Here is a 21,627-nt window from a genome sequence, read left to right on the forward strand (position 1 = left end):
AAAATGGGATAAAAGTGATAAAAATTTGAAAAAAAGAAGGGAAAAAAAGTGGTATTTAATGGCAAAAAGTAGCTTAAATGGGTGAAAAGTGGAAAAAATTGTGAAAAATGGCAAAAATGGAATAAAAGTGGCAAAAAGAAGTGACTAAAATGGACACAAACTAGGAAAAAAGTGGTTTTAATGACAAAGGTAAATTAAGTAGGTGAAAATGGGGAGAAAAAACTGTAAAAAGGGGCAAAAAAGTGATTAAAATTGGGAAAAAAAGAAGGGAAAAAAGTGGTATTTAATGGCATAAAGTAGCTTAAATGGGGAAAAAAAGGACGACAGTGGCAAAAATTGAAAAAAAAAGTGTCACAAATGGGCAAAAAGTAGGGCTAATCAGTATTTAATGGCAAAAGGTAGCTTAAATGGGTAAATAATTGAAAAAAAATGGTGAAAAGGGGCAAAAATGGAATAAAAGTGGCAAAAAGAAGTGACTAAAATGGACAAAAACTAGGAAAAAAGTGGTACTAATGACAAAAGGTAAATAAGTGGGTGAAAATGGGGAGAAAAAAAGGGGCAAAAATGGGATAAAATTGATAAAATTGGAAAAAAAAGTTCACAAAAAAGTTGTATTTAATGGCAAAAGGTAGCTTAAATGGGCAAAAATGGGATAAAAGTGGCAAAAATTTGAACTTTTTGTTTTAATCTTACACTTACAACACCGATTCTAAAAGAGTTGGGTTGCTGTGTAAACTGTAAATAAAATAAAAGTCAATGACTGTCACATCTCATAAACTCATATTTGATTCACAACAGAACATGAACGTAATGTAAAATTGTGAAACTGAGACATTTTAGCACTGCATGACAGCAGTACATGTTTAAAAAGTAGGGACGGGGCCACAAAAGGCTGGAAAAGTAAGTGGAACTAATGCAAAACAGCTGCAGGAGAATCTCAAACTAATGAGGTTAATTATCAACCAGTCAGGCTAATGACTGGGTATAAAAGGAGCATTTTAGAGAGGAGAGTCTCAGAAGTAAATGTGAACATTGAGATCCAGAAATACCACCGAGAGCTCATTTAACATGGACTGAGGAAGCGTGGAAAACTGTTCTGTGGTCAGAGGAAACCACAGACGCTGTGTCCTGTGGACTAAAGAGGAGAGGAAGCATCCAGCTTGTTCTCCTGGCTCAGGTCTAAAGCCTGCATCTCTGATGGTATGGGGTTGCATTAGCGTCTATGGCGTGGGCAGCTCTAACATCTGGAAAGGAACTATCAATGCTGAAAAGTAGAGAGAGCTTTTAGAGCAACATATGCTCCCATCCAGACAACGTCTCTGTCAGCAAGACCATGCTAAACCACATACCACATCCATCACAACAGCATGGCTTCACAGGAGAAGAGTCCAGGTCCTGAACTGGTCTACCTGCAGTCCAGACCTTTCACCATAGAAAACATTTGGAGAATGAGGAACGGAAGAAGACCCAGGACTGTTGAGCAGCTAGAATCCTTCATCAGACAAGAATGGGACAACACTCCTCCTCACTTCCCCGACATTTACAGACTGTTGTTAAAAGACGAGAGGATGATATCATGTCTTTGTCCTCGTCTATTAAGTTTCTGTGCTGCTCTGATTCTTCAGTCTGTCATTTTACTCTTAGTCTTCTAGCGGGCTTTTACATAGATTTTTGTCTAGAACTTTCCCCTAATTGTTTTTGGATTTTCAATAGTATTTCGGTTGTGATTTTTGCTTTATCTTTTTAAATTAAAGATTTCTGTGAGCTGCATTTTTTTTTTTGCTTTTTGTTCCACTTTTAGAAAAACATGATATCCTCTCCTTTCTTCAGATGGTGCCTCATGTTTTCTTGCTGTTGATGAATGAACAATCGAAGCTTCATAAACTCCTTTATTCTGATGAAGATGAAGGTGAATCTATTTATAAACTTATCATGTAGTCGACTATTTATAATCTGCAGGGTGTGAGGCATGCAGCGGGCTGAAATCAGAACATCAAACTGTGAATTATAAAACATCCTGCGCTCATACAAACGGATCAGAGCCGTCCCAGTACTCTTGGTCTCAGTTACCTGTTATTGTAATGATCTTTAAGACATTTAGCCTGACAGGCAAGAATCTGATTCTTATTTTTAGAAAAAAAAAAAAAAAAAAAAACTTCAGTTATGTGAGGAGAACTTTTTCAAAAATGGCCTAAAAGTCAGGATGCATGACAAAAAAAGTTACACAAAAAATAATCTGACAACTTAAAAATAGGATTTTATCCTTCAGGTGCATTCAAAAAACACTGGGCAGCAGTAGGAGGGGCAGCAGGTGAATTCAGGTGTATAAAATCCTCACCTAGCCATGCAGTCTCAAACATCTGTGATCCTAAACGGGTCGTACTGCAGAGCTCTGTGACTGCAGGTCTGGTTCTGCGATGATGCCACCTTTGGTGAAATTTTAACCCTGCTGGATACTCCACATTCAACCTCTGCATGATATTATTAAAAAGTGGAAGCATTTAGGAACAACAGCAAGCTAGCAATAAAGCAGGAGAATGTGCAAAATAACAATGAGGTCAATGACTGCAAAGGTGTATGGTTTGTAAATGTCTCACCCAAAATGGGTGAGACGTGACAAAAAACTGACTTACAGGTGGCAATAAAAAAAAAAAAAAAAGTGGGGAAATTTTGGGGAAAATGACTAAAATTGGCAAAAAGTAGCAAAAAGGTGGGAAAAATGAGAAAAAGTGACATGTAATGACAAAAGGCACCATAAATGAGCAAAAAGTGGAAGAAAAGGGAACAAATGCAATTTGCGAAAAGCAGGATAAAAGAGGCAAAAACTGGTCAAAAAAGAGCAAAAATGGGATTGAACAGGCAAAAATGAGCTAAAAGCAGCAAAAATTGATTAAAAGGTTAAAACATGGCAAAAATTAAAAATAAGGGCAATGGAAATATACAAACACAAGGTTGACAGTTAAGTTTGACAATTAAAGCCTACTGTATGAGTGGGAAACAAATTACAATGGATAATTCTGAGGTCAAGGTTTCCCTCTGTTATGGTTTTCTAGAGGAATAATATTTTAAAGACATAAGACATAACAGAGCAACAAATCACCACAAAAGAGCCACACGTTGAGTTTCACTGATACAGTGTATCAGAGATACTCAGAGTAAACCCCCTAGCTGTGAAACCCTATTATATTTTTTTATTCTAATGAAATTGAGATGTGCTGAATCTTCTCTTCTCCCTGTGTACCACTGAGGTTTAATTTCAGCTTATAAAATGATCAGTCAGCTAATAATAATAAGAGATTTTAGATGCTTTCTTTCCATCAGCAGCAGGAAATGTTGATTTCAGGGTCTGGCAGAGCTTTAAAATGACGATTATTTGGTTTACTTTTACAACAGGAGCAGAAATGCAACTACTGATGACAACAGCAGCACCACAAGTGAAGTGAAAAGCTGCAGAACAGCCGTGTTTGTTTGTTTGTTTGTTTGTTTGTTTGTTTGTTTGTTTACTTTAAATTGAGCAGAAACGGATTAAACGATGTCTCATAGGAACGTTTAGCCGTTCCAAGCTGTTTCAGAGAGAAACTGAACAAAACAGGGTGATACATGAGGGAAATTTTCATCATCCAGTATTCCTGATTCAAACCCAGGAAGATCCTCATCAGGCTCAGAGAACAAACACAGAAACAGACCCTCATTACTGAAATCATCCAGGGACAGAGGGAGATCAGCAGAGCCGGTGAGAAAGAGAGTAAACTTCCTGTTGTAGAGAGAGTAAACTTCCTGTTGTAGAGAGAGTAAACTTCCTGTTGTAGAGAGAGTAAACTTCCTGTTGTAGAGAGAGTAAACTTCCTGTTGTAGAGAGAGTAAACTTACTGTTGTAGGTGTATAGAGAGTAAACTTCCTGTTGTATAGAGAGTAAACTTCCTGTTGTAGAGATAGTAAACTTCCTGTTGTAGAGAGAGTAAACTTCCTGTTGTAGAGATAGTAAACTTCCTGTTGTAGAGAGAATAAAACTTCCTGTTGTAGAGATAGTAAACTTCCTGTTGTAGAGATAGTAAACTTCCTGTTGTAGAGAGAGTAAACTTCCTGTTGTAGAGAGAGTAAACTTCCTGTTGTATAGAGAGTAAACTTCCTGTTGTAGAGAGAGTAAACTTCCTGTTGTAGAGATAGTAAACTTCCTGTTGTAGAGAGAGTAAACTTCCTGTTGTAGAGAGAGTAAACTTCCTGTTGTATAGAGAGTAAACTTCCTGTTGTAGAGAGAGTAAACTTCCTGTTGTAGAGAGAGTAAACTTCCTGTTGTAGAGAGAGTAAACTTCCTGTTGTAGAGATAGTAAACTTCCTGTTGTAGAGATAGTAAACTTCCTGTTGTAGAGAGAGTAAACTTCCTGTTGTAGAGATAGTAAACTTCCTGTTGTAGAGAGAGTAAACTTCCTGTTGTAGAGAGAGTAAACTTCCTGTTGTAGAGATAGTCAACTTCGTGGTGTAGAGAGTAAACTTCCTGTTGTAGAGATAGTAAACTTCCTGTTGTAGAGAGAGTAAACTTCCTGTTGTAGAGAGAGTAAACTTCCTGTTGTAGAGAGAGTAAACTTCCTGTTGTAGAGAGAGTAAACTTCCTGTTGTAGAGATAGTAAACTTCCTGTTGTAGAGAGAGTAAACTTCCTGTTGTAGAGATAGTAAACTTCCTGTTGTAGAGAGAGTAAACTTCCTGTTGTAGAGATAGTAAACTTCCTATTGTAGAGATAGTAAACTTCCTGTTGTAGAGAGAGTAAACTTCCTGTTGTAGAGAGAGTAAACTTACTGTTGTAGGTATGCGGAAGTGTTTACAGGCATCAGCAGCAACCCTTTCTGCAGCTTTGACCGACTGAACCGTACTAATCAATAATTTATCGGCCTCTTTAGGTGTTTCTGCTCTGTTAGCCAAAGGGGAACCACCTGAGCATGAAGCCACACCATTGGCTGATCCACATCAGGCATGTCCCTGTGACTGCCCCGGTCTGAGCCGGTCTCCGGTCTGATGGGTGCGGCTGTGGTTTCCTTTTCTCCGCTCACTCTTTTTTTGCCTCTGTTGCCATGGTAGCCACAGCCCACCATACACCAGCTATTCTTAGTTATCTGTGAGGATGTGAGGGCGACTTTGTCTGCAGATTTACAACAAATCACCTCTTTTCCTCCTCTGAGAAACCACCCTATCAGAGCTGGGTTTGCCCCCCACAGTGGGCTCCTGTTCCAAACGTGTTTCTGTCTGCATTCTTGATTGCAGTATAAAATAATGACATTATTATATGTTGCCGTTTTGGCACACAGGTCTGGGTTTGCTCATAAGTCATGCTCGTGTTTAAGAAAGATTTAAGAACAATGCCAAACATTCAGAACATGATGCAGTGAGTGAGGATTAAAACCCTGCAGTAAAAGCATCAGAGCGAGGTCTAACATCACAGAGATCAGTGTCAGCTCCACAGATATCTGTGCAGCTTGTTTGTGTTGGAGTATTTCTCTGTGTTTGAGGTCAGAGGAGATGAAGAGTGAAACTGGGCTGATAGCAGACACAGGTTTGATCTCTGAGCACGCTCTGAGTTTCCTTAGTCACCCTTTATTTTGGTTTTTCTCCCCCGTCTGTACCAGGGGGTGAGGAGGGGGAGAAGCTCCACATCTTGGTGCTCTGTACAGAGCCTGTGATTTAATAATTAATGCTAACAGATGTTTTAACAGAGAGGTGAATTGCAGCACTTAGTGTGGCTCTTTAATCAGAGCTGATGAATGAAGGCTTTAAAAACAGACGTGTGAACGTGTTTGTCGGCAGGAACGCTGCAGGCAGAAAGCTGTGAGTTTAAATGATCCATTCATACATCCATCTTTAGTTCTGTTTTATTCACAGCTGCATGGAGCCAATCTTAACCGCCATTAGAGGTGGGACAAAAAATCGATTGTTAGATGCATCGCGATTCAGAGGTGGACAATTCTGAATCGACTCATCAATGCCCATTAATCGATCATCTAAATGTTAAGTGCCGTTTAAAGGTCAGAACAAAAGGCAGAACTGTTATTTGCAGCGCGTTTTCACACGGACACTTTCAAGGGAGCACGTAACAAAGAAGCATGGGTGACCAGGAGATCAGGCCAGCGCTGTGTGGTTTCAAATCCACTGTTTGGAAGCACTTGAGCTTCTATAACATCAACGGTGTCATTGAATTGGACAGGAGCCATGCCGTATGTAAGCTCTGCCACGCCAAATAAAAGTACTTCGGGAACACAACAAAGATTAGAAGCCATATAGTTTGCTTCCACCTGGAGAAGGAGGGACAACCGCCCCAGCCGCTTTGTCCTAACAAAGCTCCCAACCTCCCCAGAAAAGGTGAAGCAAATCAACAAGTCCATCCAACATTTACTGACTAGGATTTACGCCGTACTCGGTCGTGAAGAACCAGGGCTTTCGAGCGCTGCTGCACAGAAGACGGCCATCCCTACGCTTTACAACAAAACCAAAGCAGGCCATGGCATCGCTGCTGTAAGCAGGTAGGATAGCAGTAACATTTGATGGACATCAATTGCCACTAAATCTTAAGCAACGATAATCTCACATTTTATCTCTGGAGACTGGAAGCTAACGTCATACCTGCCTCAAACAAGAGCGCTGAATGAGAGCTGAGGTGTAGAGTCCACGTCTGCAAGGGCTAAGGAGGAAGTAAACAAGCACTGTAGCACACTAACATCTGAACATCTAGATCAGCTCGTTCTTACACAAGAACTTGTAAATTTGCCCTTCAGTGCTTAATGTTTGCTGTGGGGTTTTTTGAGTCCCTGTAGCCATGAATCTCACGAGCTGTTTTGGAAGGACGTTATTTTTTGTACTCTTCTTCAGAGAACTGTTGCAGGACAAAGTCTTATTTATTTGTGACTAATGGCAGCCTTTTGTTAAGCTAGTGTTAGTGATTACAACATAGGTTTGACAGTACTGTTGTTAAATATTGCTACATAATTTTATATTCCATTGTTTTCTATAAATTGGCATTTTTTGTTTTGGGATAGCAAAATATTTTTGTCTTGCTGAATGCTTTACTGCTCTTTGCACATAACAGCAAGACAGACTAATAGCTGTTTGTCTGTACAATAAGACATTTTTTTGTTTGTAATTCAGGTTATGTTACAAGGAAAGAAGGCATCAACCTATGTTTCAATGCAATTGTAACTTTCCATTTTACACACGTCTTCCATTGGTTTAATAAAGGATAATGGAAGTAAATTTATCTCTTTTTCTCTAACTATAAATGTATTGTCCTTATAAAAAGTCAGTGGACACAGTGAGAACATATGTTGTTAAAAAAACATGCATCAAAATGCATCAATAATCGATTTAGAATGGAACTGTAGCCCTCTGAATAGTAATCGAATCGTGAGGGGCCTAAAGATACCAACCCCTAACCGTCATATGGTAAGAGGTGGGGCTGATCACCAGAAGTTCCCATGAGGGAGAAAAGCTGTTAAAAGTGGAAAACACACACAGCCTCCTGGACTGCCCCTACCTGTTTACTAACTGCTAGCAAAGGCACAGCTAAACACATGAAGAAGAAAAACCTCATCCCCACGTCTCTTCCTGTGTTTACATAAACTGGCGATCAGTTCCCGGCATTATTTAGCACAAATAACCCTTACACCTGCTGTTCTTTAACAGCATGACCACACTCTTTATAAATCACACATGTGATGCATAGATCCAAGATGAAAACTTTTTTTTTAATGTTTTTTTGCAGGATGACGCCAAAACTGAGGTCCAACCTGAGCCATGGCCTCGTCTCATCCTTTATGTCGAGTCTGGAGTTGAAGCAGACTCCACTTTACTGCAGAAAACTTGATCTAAAAGAAAAACCAGGTCTTAAATAAGAACAGCATGACGTGTCTAATGTCTATCTGCAGCAGGAGGAAGTCTTTAAAAGTGTGTGTGCTGGATTCAAATGTCAGCTTAAGAAGAACGCTGAGTAATATGAGCACGTATGAGCTAAGATCAGATTTCTCCTCAGTGTCACTTTCTGCTGTCTCTCTGTGACTCATCAGGATAAAAATCATCTTCATACTGACCCTTAAAGTCAGCAAAAACCAACAGCACCACAGGGATGGTTCATCCACTCAGTTTAAATCCATAATAATCAGATTTTTAATCCCAGCACAGACAATGACACCCCACTGAATCCCGGCTGGGTACAGCAGATGTTTCTACTAAATGGATCTAATTAAAACTCTTCCTGCACCGAGGGGAGGGGAGCTCAGCTCTTGTTTACATCCTCTCTGATCGTCCTCATCCCTGAGAAGAAGAAACACCCCCACGTGATCCAAACACACCTCTACGAGACCTTCACAGAGCCGACCTATTACGACACCCCCCTCTGGAGAGCCAGCGTCGCATTGTCCCATTTTTCCTGCCAGAACGAGAGCGAAACAGACGCAGAGAGCCGGAAGAAAGCACAGCATAAAAACAAAAAATACTACACCTCCGGATGCAAACACCAGCGCGCACAGTCCTGCCATGGCGAGCGAGGAAGGTCTGAAGAAGAGGAGCGGGCCTGCTGCTGTGACGCTGCAGGAGAACAGGGTGGTGCTCCAAAAACGCTCCTCCACAGGACATTTAGCAGGGCCGCACTCACTTCCAGACATTGTTCCTGGACTCACAGGAAAGTAGCAGCGTGCAAGTTACTAGCAACAACACAGCCCCTCCCTCAAATATCAAAACAAGGCCTGTAGGGTGGAAATGAGCTGAGTTATACTGCCGGTTTCAGGCCTCTTTGATGGAACAGAGGCAGGAGTGTAGACCACTTTCTAAGAAGGCTTAGGGTGCAATATTATTTATGTTAATAAATGTATGTCTATAAAAATACATCAGTATCAGGCCTTATACTACTAACACACTGGTGACAGTAGGAACCCTTTCATTCACTTTATTTAAGGAGTGTTCTCTATTATCAGTAAAAATCAAGAGATGCTAACACCTGTTAAATAGCACCTACAGCCAATATTTGACAATTCATTCTTCTTTTTTTGTTTTTTGTTTTTTTTTTCAGATTTATTTTTGTGCTTTTTTAGTGCCTTTAATGATAGACGAGGCCAGCGGATAGAATCTGATACAGGGTTGAGAAAGTTGGGGCCACAGGCCGGATTCAAACCGAGGCTGCCTGCGTACATGGGCCGCGCCTTAAACCACTAGGCCAGGGGTCATCAAGGGGCCGGATTTCACCAAAACTAAAACTGAATAAATATTTTGGTTCAACTGACATAATTCTGTTCAATCATTTTTTTCGTTCTTCAAAGATACTGATCATGTTTGCCTTTAGCAGTGAGATTAGTCCAAATCGCTTAACCTACAACTGCCACTAGGGGGCGGTTGCAATATTTTGGCTACAATTTCTGTTGTCCATCACTGGGTTTGATGCTAAAATGCTGAGCTGTGATTGGTGGGAAAATGGGCAGGAAACTGGTCTTTTGTTGTGACTCTGGCAGGAAAATGAAAATCTCAAAGCTCCTGAAGTGGAGAGTTAATGTGGAAAATGTTAGCTTTAATCAAGAACAGACTACTATGTGTTTACCATGCTTCCAGTCACTACTAATGACTAAAGGATGGATTTCTGTAAAACAGATCAAACATTAACATTATGCCAACGTTTTGGGTAAACTAGTCTAAACTAGACTAGGTAAAAACCTACATGGCGGACCGCAGCTATCTGGGATGTCTGTCAAAATGCCTGACTGGCAGAGTGATTGTATCATTATTGTTATTTTTTAGCCAAATTATTGTGCCTCTTAAGTGTACATAGCTACATGCCGTCCTCTCTCTCTGTCTCTCCTCTTAATAACGCTCTTCTCTGTGTACATATGAAACTCTACAGAGACATGAGTCAGACTTCACTGATAGAGACAGACAGTGTCACTGGAGATTAAATGTTTTTTGTCAGATAATCTTTAATGGTAGTATTTTTATATTAACAATGAAAGATTGACTGTTAATGAATGGTTTATTCTAAAAAAAAAAACTGCAGCAGGTTTCATGAACATTTGTGATTCTCCTCAGACAGGTGTGTAAGGGTTTTCATATGTGTAACATTAAGCTGAATTTCTACTTTAGTGTTCCTGTTGGTTTTTATATCCATTAATTTTCTATAAACAGCACATTTATCATAAAGACGTGCTAAACCTTTAAGTAGCGTTCTCTTAACAACACAAATGCAGAGATTTTAACATTAATTTGTTCCCCATAATCATATAGTATTAAGGGATTATTTACCAAATATTTTTTCAACATAGCGCACACCCCTGGCTCACGCAGCGACACAGACACACACAACTGGAGCACACACACACAGCACTGATACGCTGATCCTCTGTGGTCAGAGAGGAGCTTTACGAGGAGAAAGTTCTACTATTCTGAAACTTTTGCCCTCAACAGTAGAAGCCTGAGGTCTACACTACCAACATGTTAGCGTGCGTTTCAGTGTAGGTGTGGGGCTGAGCGTCGAGTTTGTGTGTGTGCCACTCTGCAGCAGGGGGACAGGAGCTCATGATGGAAAAATTGAAAACTGAAGATTGTGCACGAGTCTCATATCGCGAAATGTATCCTCTGCACAAGACAAGCTGTAGGTGTGGCTCTGTGCTCTGGATTTAAAAAGAACAGTGGTTCAGCTTGGAATAAACAGCAGCGGTCTTACAGCGACATCCAAGCTAATGGCGGACAACACGGGACAAGCCAACCGCCATGATCGGAAAGCCATGCAGAAACAGACTGGGAGTAGAGAGAGAAAATTTTTTCTGTCACAGAAAGCTTTCCGTGTTGCTCTCATTTCTAACTGTGATGAAGAAATATGTTGGTCTGGCTAAGACCATGCTAACGTTTGGCTAGCAGACGTAAATACAAGCAGAAGTTACCCTCACCCCCTTTAACTATCACACACTCACGCTGAAGCAGGTTGGCAGAAGAGCAAAAACACCCTTTCTGTTACAGAAAGCTCTTAGTGTTGCTGTCTTCACTTGTTTTAATAAAAAAAATGTCCAGTTTTGACAAAGTGCTGCTGTGATTAATTCAGAGCTAATTCGCTACATGAGCAGCCGCTGTACACAAGCATTCACAAAAGAAGTTCCCTTTTCCCCCTCAACTATCACATAGTCATGAAAACATTTTTCCCAATATGAAAAACTTATAGGGTTGTTTTATTCTTTGTCATACAGAAATGTGGCCCAGTTCTGGTGAAACAGAGGCTAAAGCTATATCTGAGTATTTAGAGCAGTGGAGGCAGCCACTAGAGGGCTTTCAGTCCCCCTAAACCCCACCCATAATGGAACTCTGTATGTATGACTCTGGTTAACACAGTGGAGGCAGCCATTAGTGACAGCATTCAGTACAAGCAAACGCAACTCTGTATTATATGGCTCACACAAAAGCATCACTCACTCAGTTTCTCAGTCAGTCAGACACAGACAGTGCCATATGTAGGGCTGACCGGCCCCTAATTGCCCAGTCCTAGTCCAGACCTCCAACGGTCCTCATTAACATCAATAAAACAATAAACTGACAATATTTAAGAGCACCCACAAAAAAAACAACACAAACCATGCCTTGAGGAGAGCCCATGTCTCATGAAGGGGGCCAGGCCTCCCCAGACCCCCATAGTTCCTACCCTGGTTGTCAGAGGCACTAGAGAGCAGGGTTTAGATTTAAAGGCATCCTAAATCTGCTGCTCTGCTGAGTTTTGTAGTACATGAACTCTTTTTTCTTCCAGTTAACACTGAAAGCAGTGAAACACTCATTTACATGAAATATCAATATTCTAGTGATGTCCAGCTAAGTGAAAACCAGCAGATTAGCACCTCAAAGGCTCTGCTGTTCTTTTAGTCTTTCTGTCTCTGGTGTCTCCCGTCATTTAGCCTGACCTTGTTCAAGAGTATTCTAAAGGATCTAAGGACCTTTTCACCTTGTGTAAAGTTCTTTTCTGGACTCTCTGTTCCTGCTGCTGACTGTTTTAGTCCATTATAAAGACAGAATCAGGTTTATTATGGGCTGACACTTCTGAAGAAGCAGAGAGGGATCAATGAAACGCCTGGAGGCCCGTCCATCTGTGATGGGGGTGATCCTCAGTGCCATGACTAACTTTGTTAGTTTGACTTTTAATTAAAAATTTATTCTATTGTCCTTCTAATCATCCCGCTCCAGATAAGGAGGGGGAGGACTGACGCTACAAAGAGCATTAAATTATAAAAGACGTCTCATTTCAAAGTCGGGATCAGAGCAGTTTGATCCGGATTTAAGAGTCAGTGAATCCTCATTAGGACTGTCGGGGTTTCCTCCATGTGTTGACGTAGGAGGACGACCCATGAGGGATGGAGTCTGTGTGACAGACACACAGTGACAGGGAGTGGGGTGCTCCTGCACACAAGTCACAAAAGAAGGATGGTGAGACAGACTCTGTAGGGGGCACAACGGCAGCATCCATCACCGTTCAACCCCTCAAAACCAACATCCACGTCTGCATCCTCAGCATACCCATAACCACCGTTCATCAACATCTATAGACGAAGTCTGCATCCTCAGCAACCACCGTTTATACACGGCAGAGTCTGCATCCTCAGGGTCACCATAACCACCATTCATCAACATCTACAGACGAAGTCTGCATCCTCAGGGTCACCATAACCACCGTTTGTCCATGGCAGAGACTGCATCTCAGGGTCACCATAAACACTGTCATCAACACCAACATCCACGTCTGCATCCTCAGCATCACCATAACCACCATTCATCAACACCAACGGATGAAGTCTGCATCCTCAGCATCACCATAACCACCAATTATCAACATCTACAGACAAAGTCTGCATCCTCAGTATCACCATAACCACCCCTTATCCACAGCAGAGTCTGCATCCTCAGGGTCACCATAACCACCATTCATCAACATCTACAGACGAAGTCTGCATCCTCAGCATCACCATAACCACCGTTTATCCATGGCAGAGACTGCATCCTCAGGGTCACCATAACCACTGTCATCAACACCAACATCCACGTCTGCATCCTCAGCATCACCATAACCACCGTTTATCCACAGCAGAGTCTGCATCCTCGGGGTCACCATAACCACCGTTCATCAACATCTACAGACAAAGTCTGCATCCTCGGCATCACCATAACCACCATTCATCAACACCAACGGATGAAGTCTGCATCCTCAGCATCACCATAACCATCTTCATCAACATCTACAGACGAAGTCTGCATCCTCAGCATCACCATAACCATCTTCATCAACACCAACATCCACGTCTGCATCTTTAGCATCACCATAACCACCGTTCATCAACATCTACAGACGAAGTCTGCATCCTCAGCATCACCATAACCACCATTCATCAACACCAACATCCACGTCTGCATCCTCGGCATCACCATAACCACCATTCATCAACATCTACAGACAAAGTCTGTGTCTTCAGCAGCACCATAACCATATTTTTTAATTCACCACCTGAACATTTTCTCCATGTTTTCACCAGGATGGGGCTGTACTTCAAGAGTATATATTTACATTAACAACAGGGGACAGGGGGGCCAGAATAACTTTTGTGGTTTTGATTAGTGGCAGCATACAGAGCCTCAGATGGACCTTTATGTGATTTATAGATGGAGCAGGAAAGCAGGAACAGTAGCAATGGGACATGTGAGCATCAAAACAGCGTGTGCATGCACTAAAGTGCCTGTACAAGATTGGAGGTGTGGAGTGTCCACACCTGTTAATTATTGGATGCAGGTGTTTCAATCAGACCCACAGGTGTATAAAATCATAAAAGCTAGTCATGCAGTCTTTATTTGCAAACATCTGTGATCCTTAATGGGCTGTTCTGAGTAGCTTTAAGTGTGGTACTGTGATGGATGCTGGGCTGCATGGCGCTGCAGCGGTTAGATTTGCAGTTTGCAATGCTTGGGTTCTCTTTGTGTACTTAAGCTTCTTCTCACCACCAAAGACAAGCTCGTTAGGCTAATTTGTGACTCTAAATTTGCCACAGGTGGACCAAGCGTCAGATGGAGTGGAGTAAAACACACCAACAATGGACTGTGGAGCAGTGGAAAATGTGGCGTAACATATCACCTTCTGTGTTTCAGTCAGATGGTGAGTCTGGGTTTGGAGGATGCTGGGAGAACATTACCTGCCTGCCTGTGATGTTTAGTGGAGGAGGGATAATGGTATGAGGCTGTTTTTTTGCCCCTTATCTCCAGTGAAGGCCGATCTTACTGCTTCAGCAGACAGAAACATTCTGGACAATGCTATGCTTCCAACTGTGTGGCAACAGTTTGGGGAAGGCCCTTTTCTATTCCAGCATGACTGTGTCCCAGAGACCAAAGAAGAACTACAAAGACATGGTCCACAGCCCTCAGACTTCATGAGCTCATAAATGCTCTACATAATGAATAGGCACAAATTCAACAGAAACACTCCAACATCTTGTGTAAAGCCTTCACAGCAGAGTGGAGGCTGTTAGAGCTGCAGAAGGCTGCCAACTCCATATTAAGTACATGGATTTGAATGCAATGTCATTACAGTCCCTTCTGGTGGAATGGTCAGGTGGCTGAATACTTTTGTCCATAATGTGTATCAGCATAAAGCCATAGGACTAAAATACTAACATGCAGTTTAAATTTTTATAAAACTCAAAAAGGTGCATCAAACAGAAAGTATATTTTAAAGAATCCTCTCTGGATGAGCGCTAAGAGCAGAAAACAGCTTCTAAATAGAGTCTGATAGCACCAGGGCCAATACGCTTCTTCAGCACACACACACAAAAACACTCAAATAAAAGCTGGTCATTGATTGGGAATAGTCAGTCCCATCGGTTTGCTTATATAACCAGCAGAATAATCAATGAGGTTTTATTTTCCACTGCTGTTTGGATGAAACTCGCTCAAAGTCTCAAAAACAAAAACAACTTTTTCAGACATTAAACAACTGAAATGTATTTTAAATCAAAAGAGTTGCAGGATCAAACAACCAGACCAGGCTAAACCAACACTCACACCTTTAACTGCCATCAAGAAAATGTTTGATCAGAAAAAGTGGAGTAATTTTCAGAGATGCGGCTAATGATGTAGAAAAGTAACAGCAGAGTTCATTACCTACAGAGCAGCTACATGAGGCTTCACTGTGACAGCAGAGGAGTTCATCACCTACAGAGCAGCTACATGAGGCTTCACTGTGACAGCAGAGGAGTTCAATCACCTACAGAGCAGCTACATGAGGCTTCACTGTGACAGCAGAGGAGTTCATCACCTACAGAGCAGCTACATGAGGCTTCACTGTGGCAGCAGAGGAGTTCATCACCTACAGAGCAGCTACATGAGGCTTCACTGTGACAGCAGAGGAGTTCAATCACCTACAGAGCAGCTACATGAGGCTTCACTGTGACAGCAAAGAAGTTCATCTCCTTCAGAGCAGCTACATGAGGCTTCACTGTGACAGCAGAGGAGTTCATCACCTACAGAGCAGCTACATGAGGCTTCACTGTGACAGCAGAGGAGTTCATCACCTACAGAGCAGCTACATGAGGCTTCACTGTGACAGCAGAGGAGTTCAATCACCTACAGAGCAGCTACATGAGGCTTCACTGTGACAGCAAAGAAGTTCATCACCTTCAGAGCAGCTACATGAGGCTTCACTGTGACAGCAGAGGAGTTCAATCACCTACAGAGCAGCTACATGAGGCTTCACTGTGACAGCAGAGGAGTTCAATCACCTACAGAGCAGCTACATGAGGCTTCACTGTGACAGCAGAGGAGTTCATCACCTACAGAGCAGCTACATGAGGCTTCACTGTGACAGCAGAGGAGTTCAATCACCTACAGAGCAGCTACATGAGGCTTCACTGTGACAGCAAAGAAGTTCATCTCCTTCAGAGCAGCTACATGAGGCTTCACTGTGACAGCAGAGGAGTTCATCACCTACAGAGCAGCTACATGAGGCTTCACTGTGGCAGCAGAGGGCGAGTGTTAAAGCGGAGGTCATTTACGACCATGAAAATGCTTCAGCTTAGACTTACACAGGTACAGTCACTTTTACCTTACATGCCATAATTTAATAGCCAAACAACAGGACTTACAACTCTGATTCCCAAAAAGTTGGGGGGCTGTATTAAATGTAAATAAAAACAGATGTCAATGATTGTCTAATCTCAAAACCAGTATTTGATTTATAAGATAACATAAACAACATAACTGAGACCTTTTACCATTTCATGAAAAATATTAGCTCATTTCAAATTTGATGGCAGCAACACATCTCAAAAAAGTTGGGATATGGCTACAAAAAACTGGAAAAAGTATAGTGTTAGTAATGTGAACAGCTGGAGGAGCATTTTTAACATCAGGTCAATCATCAACAGGTCAGTCACATGACTGGGTATAAAAGGAGCATTTTAGAGAGACAGATTCTCTCTTAAGTAAAGATGGACAGAGGTTAACCAATCTGTGAAAAACTGAGTCTAAAATTGTGGAATAATTTCAAACAAAAGTTCCTCAATGTAAACACTTTCAATCTCCCACCGTCTAAGTAAATAACCATAAATTGTTAATCCATGCATGTTCCTTTCAGTTATTTGTTTCAAAATGATACATATATTTACAGCACAAACAGAGTCAAGGATGGGGGTGGGATAACCGTACATCAATCATAATCAAGGTAAAAAGTTCAATTAATTGTGATTTTGATTTTTGCCATAATCGCCCTGCCCTAGTCCATGATATCATCAACAGATTCAGAGAATCTGGAGAAATCTCTGTGAGCATGGGACAAGGCTGGAGGGGCCCTCAGGGGCCACTGCATTAAAAACAGGCATGATTCTGTAGTGAAATCACTGCATGGGCTCAGGAACATTCCAGAAATCATTGTCTGTCAACACAGTTGGCTGTGCCATCCACAAATGAAAGTTAAAGCTGGATCATGGAGAGAAGAAGCCATATGTGAACAGGATCCAGAAACAATGCCGTCTTCTCTGGACCAAAGCTCATTTAACATAGACTGAGGAAACATGGAAAACTGTTCTGTGGTCAGAGGAAACCACAGATGCCGTGTCCTGTGGACTAAAGAGGAGAGGGAGCATCCAGCTTGTTCTCCTGGCTCAGGTCTAAAGGTGATGATGGTTTGGGGTTGCATTACTGACTATGACAAAAGCAGCTTCAACATGTGATCCAGACAACTCTCTCAGTGAAGGCCTTGACTATTTCAACAAGAAAATGCTAATACTGCATCCATCACAACAGCATGGCTTCACAGGAGTATAGTCCGGGTCCTGAACTGGTCCGCCCGCAGTCCAGATCTTTCAACAACAGAAAAAATTTGGAGCATAGAAAAGGGGAAATCCAGGGAAAAAGACCAAGGACGGCTGAGCAGACAAGAATGAGACAACATTGGGGACGCTACACAATGGTTCTGTCCCTACTTTTTTGAGATGTGTTGCTGCAATTAAATTCAAATTAAGCTAAAATGTTTCCAGAAATGGTAAAAAAAATCTCAGTTTCAACATCTGATATGTGGTTTCTGTTCTATTGTGAAAAATGTATGAGATTTGATAATCATTGACTTCTGATTTTTTTGAATTTTACACAGCGCCCCAACTTTTTGGAATCAGTGTTGTAAAGCTGTTGTGGGATCAGATCAGTAGTTGCAGGTGCCAAAAGCCGAGGGATCAGATCATCATCAGAGCTTTAAAGTCTGATCTTTGCATCCCTAATTTATTCAGTCTTTCTCCTTTTAAACACAACTAAAATAACTGAGGATGTATTTCACAGCTTCTCATCTTCAAACAGTTTGTGCAGTTTTCTAAATAGTTTGTGCCATGCTGAGGTCCATATTTTAAATCAGACAGGATTATCTGACACTTTAATGACAGAGAAAGAGCAAAGTGAGGCTTTAAAAGATCTTCATCAGCAGGAACAGAGGGATAGAGACCAGGAGGCTGAGGCTGAAAGTCTGCAGACTCCAACGCTCCCAGCACAGAAACAGAGAGGAGGTTTTTAGTTAGAATGCATCTGCTGGTGTATCAGGATTAAAGAAAGGCTCTGTTAAAGTCTGACTGACCTTGGGCTAAATCTGGTCGTGCATTTCAATCACAGGATTCACTGAAAACACTCTCAGGAGCAGTTTTTCTCTCCTTTGGATGATTAGAATTCAAAAGAAGTCACCCATTTTTCCTCCGATGATGTCATCACCGGCAAAAAGAGCACGCCGCTCACCTCAGCTACACTCAGCTCCCATGATCCCTTTCACCTTATCTTGACATGCCCATGATCGAGTCTCTCCGTCCTACCTTTGACTCGCAGGTAGAAAAGCAGCGTGAGCAGCATCATTCACGTCTTCACGCCCCAGATCTCATGCTTCTCTCCTCCGCTGCTCCTCTCCTCATCCTGCCTCCTGCTGCTGCTGCCTCGCTCGCCCCTCTCTCTCTCTTCTCTTTCTCCCCTCCCTCCTCATTTGCTGTTAATCCCCCCGCGGGCTGCTTCTCTTCATCACACCTCGAGGAGCGATCATCAGACGGAGCGCGCTCACTGATTCTGTCTGCGTCTCTTCAGCATCAAATCCTCCTCTCAGCACATGACCCAGGCTGTGGTTACAAATCTCAGCCACTAGATGGCGGCGATGGCTGTGAATCTCTCAGCAGCATCCTCTGCAGAAGACAGACTCTAACCTAAATTTAAACCTGGGGACTATTTTTAGCGTCAGTGCATAGCGGGGCACTTCCTGGATGACAGTTTCACTTTGACACAGCGGATGTTTTTATAGAACAAACGCTCTCTAGGTGGGACTACTGGGTGCAACATCACCTACATACTGGCCTATATAAACCCCAGTAGCTCTGCTGGTTATACTGGACTAACTGGGCTTCAACTACTACTGTTTGAGAGTGGTTATGGGGGGTTTGACCATAAGAAAAAGTCCAGGGCCAAGAGGCCTCAAGGTAAAGTCATGGCAGATGTGCATCAAATACATGGTACACATCTAAGATTACTCTGACTGATGAAGATGAGTATTTTTGATACAAATGAGGGGCAAGAGTGAATTAAACAGCATCATAATTGATTCTGAACATGCAGAAAAGTCCCTGTGGAGGACCCCTGGCCCCAGCAGCAAGGCCCAAGAGGACTTCATAACAAACTAATGATGATGAGGTACACCCCTATGGTTCTTTGTCGATGATGTTGCAGCAGTGGCGAGCTCCTGTTGGAGACAAGTAGTGAATTCCAGAGAAGCACTCCCAAAAGGCCATGTTTGGAGCTAAGCAGTCTTAATTCTTGGGCTACTTTTGTGTCTCAAAAGTAGAGAAATATTAAGACACAAGTAAAAAAAAGTTTTTAAGAAAAACCTCACAAAGAAACGGCAGCAGGCACATACTGTATTTAAAAGCCTCCATCTAGGTGCCACTAAGTGGTCCGGTTTGGTTCAGTCCAGTTCTGTCCTGGTTTAGGTTTAAATAATGACAAGGGCTGGAGGAAAGGAAACTGGCACTCAAACAGGAGCTAGCTCACATTAACCCTCGCTCCCTTGTAATTTTAAGCATGGCTGACGGCAGTAGGACATGCCGATAAGTGTTAATAAAATAATCAACAATTTTCAACTTTTTTGTTTTTACTTTTACTGCTTCAAATGTCTTCAAGAACTTCAACTCTGACCACTAAAAAACAAAAAACAAAAACAAAAACAAAAAAACAAAAACAAAAATCCAATGTTACACCCTTTTTATGCCAGTTATTGTACACCATGTCACTGTTATTTTATATGGTTAAAAAAACACAAAAACACCATATTTCCCATATAAAATGGTCTAGAAAGAATTTTTTTTTCAATAAATAGAGTCTGAGCCATGTCAATGATGAGTAGTAAAATTGATTTTGATGCACTGAAATGTTTTTTGTAGTGCCAAATTCCTTTCTTTAGCTCCATCTGTCCTTGTACATCCATATTCTGGACATACAGAAAACTGTTAATTAAATAATCATTATCAATAGTTTTTTTTAACTTTCAGTGACTCAAGTCTCTTCAACAACTTCAACCCTGACCACTAAAAATGTTTTTTTTTTTTTTTTTTTTTTTTAATTCAATGTTACACCCTTTTTATGGCAGTTATTGTACACTATGCCTATGACTTGGATTCAGTGAGATAGCGTCCATGCTAAACAGATGAGTCTATTGTCTAAAGTTAAAATTGGTCAAAGTTCCCCCCTTTCTTAGTCCCAGTCTGCAGAACACATGAACTGCATTTTCAACTGTAAACACTCCACTTACGGCACGTCGGGCTGTAAACATAGACGCAGATTCACACCCAAGCACACACGTAGGAGCACACAAACTTTTCCTTACACATGTAGCCCACTCTCAGACATCCATATCTAGTGGCACGAATCGTTTACTTTAATTCTGATGATGTTTAGTGGGTGAAAAAGTGCTTCAAACACTCTGAGTCCATGGAAGAAATCCTGCATGCGTGTTGCTGAAGGCGTTAAAATGTTGCGCTGGCACTATCTGCTGGATCGCTGTGGAATGGTGAAAGTTAGAGCCCTGGTGATCAAGTGACTGCAGAGAAAAGGTTGCTATATGTTGTTCTGGTGCCATAGACACACAGTCAAAAAAACGGTTTTTAATGGAAGTCTGTTGTCTAGATTTTGGACAAACAAGGATGGAAGGAGCTATTTGGCGTCAGTAGGGTTCTATGTGCAACACTTTTTTTTTTTTAAATATGAAGAAAAATAATAACTTTGGCCAAATTTGATGCCTCAATCTATAAAAATGTGACTATCAACTCAAAATAATGATGATAAAAATGATGAATGTCCTCAAAATGGACATAGTAGGATCTGAGGGTTAAAGAGCTTTTCTTCATTACTCAGTCCCTCACCCCAAAAGGTTTATCCTGTTGAAAGTATGTCACCGTATGTCATGTTAGCTAGCCTCTTAGCTCAGAACTATATGTAGAAGTTTCCTGATGATAACTTTCTGCATGCAGGTTAGTTTAGAGCTTTAATGAACCACCTTTCATCGTCATGACTGTCCCCTCTTTCCTGACTCCCAACAGACATTAGGATTAACAGGATTAAAGCAGGTGGTGAGTGCACAACTCATGGCATCTGCAGCCCAAACTACAACCACAAACTAGAGAGGAAGTCATCTTACGCCTCTAGACTTCACATCTTCTCTTTATGTTTGACAATGACCCTAATCCTGCAGGGTCACACAGCCAATAACAGACAGTAGAAGGGACGTCCAGCTCTCATCCTCTTTCTATTGCTCTGTGGTCATATTTGGACTGACTGTCAGGGAAGACCTAGCCTGTAGAGGAAATGGCACAGTGCTTTCATGTTCCTGCTCACAGGAAGTCTGGTGTCTGAATTCTGACAATAATCCTCCAACAAAACCACTAAAAATACCAGGTAACAATTACCAATGTCTTCTATACACAGTTTGTCCACCAGAGAGCAGCAATAAGTTTATTTATGGACTCTAAAAAGTCTGAATGGGCCTAAATCTGACTCCTCAAAACAAATCTGAGGAATGAGGGCCATCTTTACTGTTGATAAAGTGATGTAATGTCTGATTTCATCAGAAATGTTTCCTGCTC

General features: G+C 41.6%; 1 protein-coding gene across 3 annotated transcripts in view; it reads right to left on the reverse strand.

Annotated features, from left to right (window-relative positions):
- Positions 1–21,627, reverse strand: part of prkcz (protein kinase C, zeta) — a 172,039-nt gene that overhangs the window by 87,350 nt on the left and 63,062 nt on the right. The window contains exon 1 of one of the 3 annotated variants that reach the window (XM_041799595.1): positions 18,325–18,408. The exons of 1 other annotated variant lie outside the window; for it this stretch is intronic. In XM_041799595.1, coding sequence (XP_041655529.1) covers positions 18,325–18,364 — 40 coding nt within the window. In that variant the 5' untranslated portion in view covers positions 18,365–18,408. Of the gene's footprint in view, positions 1–8,480; positions 8,529–18,324; positions 18,409–21,627 lie in introns of those variants that run through there. One more of the 3 variants, XM_041799597.1, reaches the window with a different exon arrangement.

Source organism: Cheilinus undulatus, linkage group 11 (assembly GCF_018320785.1).
Source record: "Cheilinus undulatus linkage group 11, ASM1832078v1, whole genome shotgun sequence".
Lineage (NCBI taxonomy): Eukaryota > Metazoa > Chordata > Actinopteri > Labriformes > Labridae > Cheilinus > Cheilinus undulatus.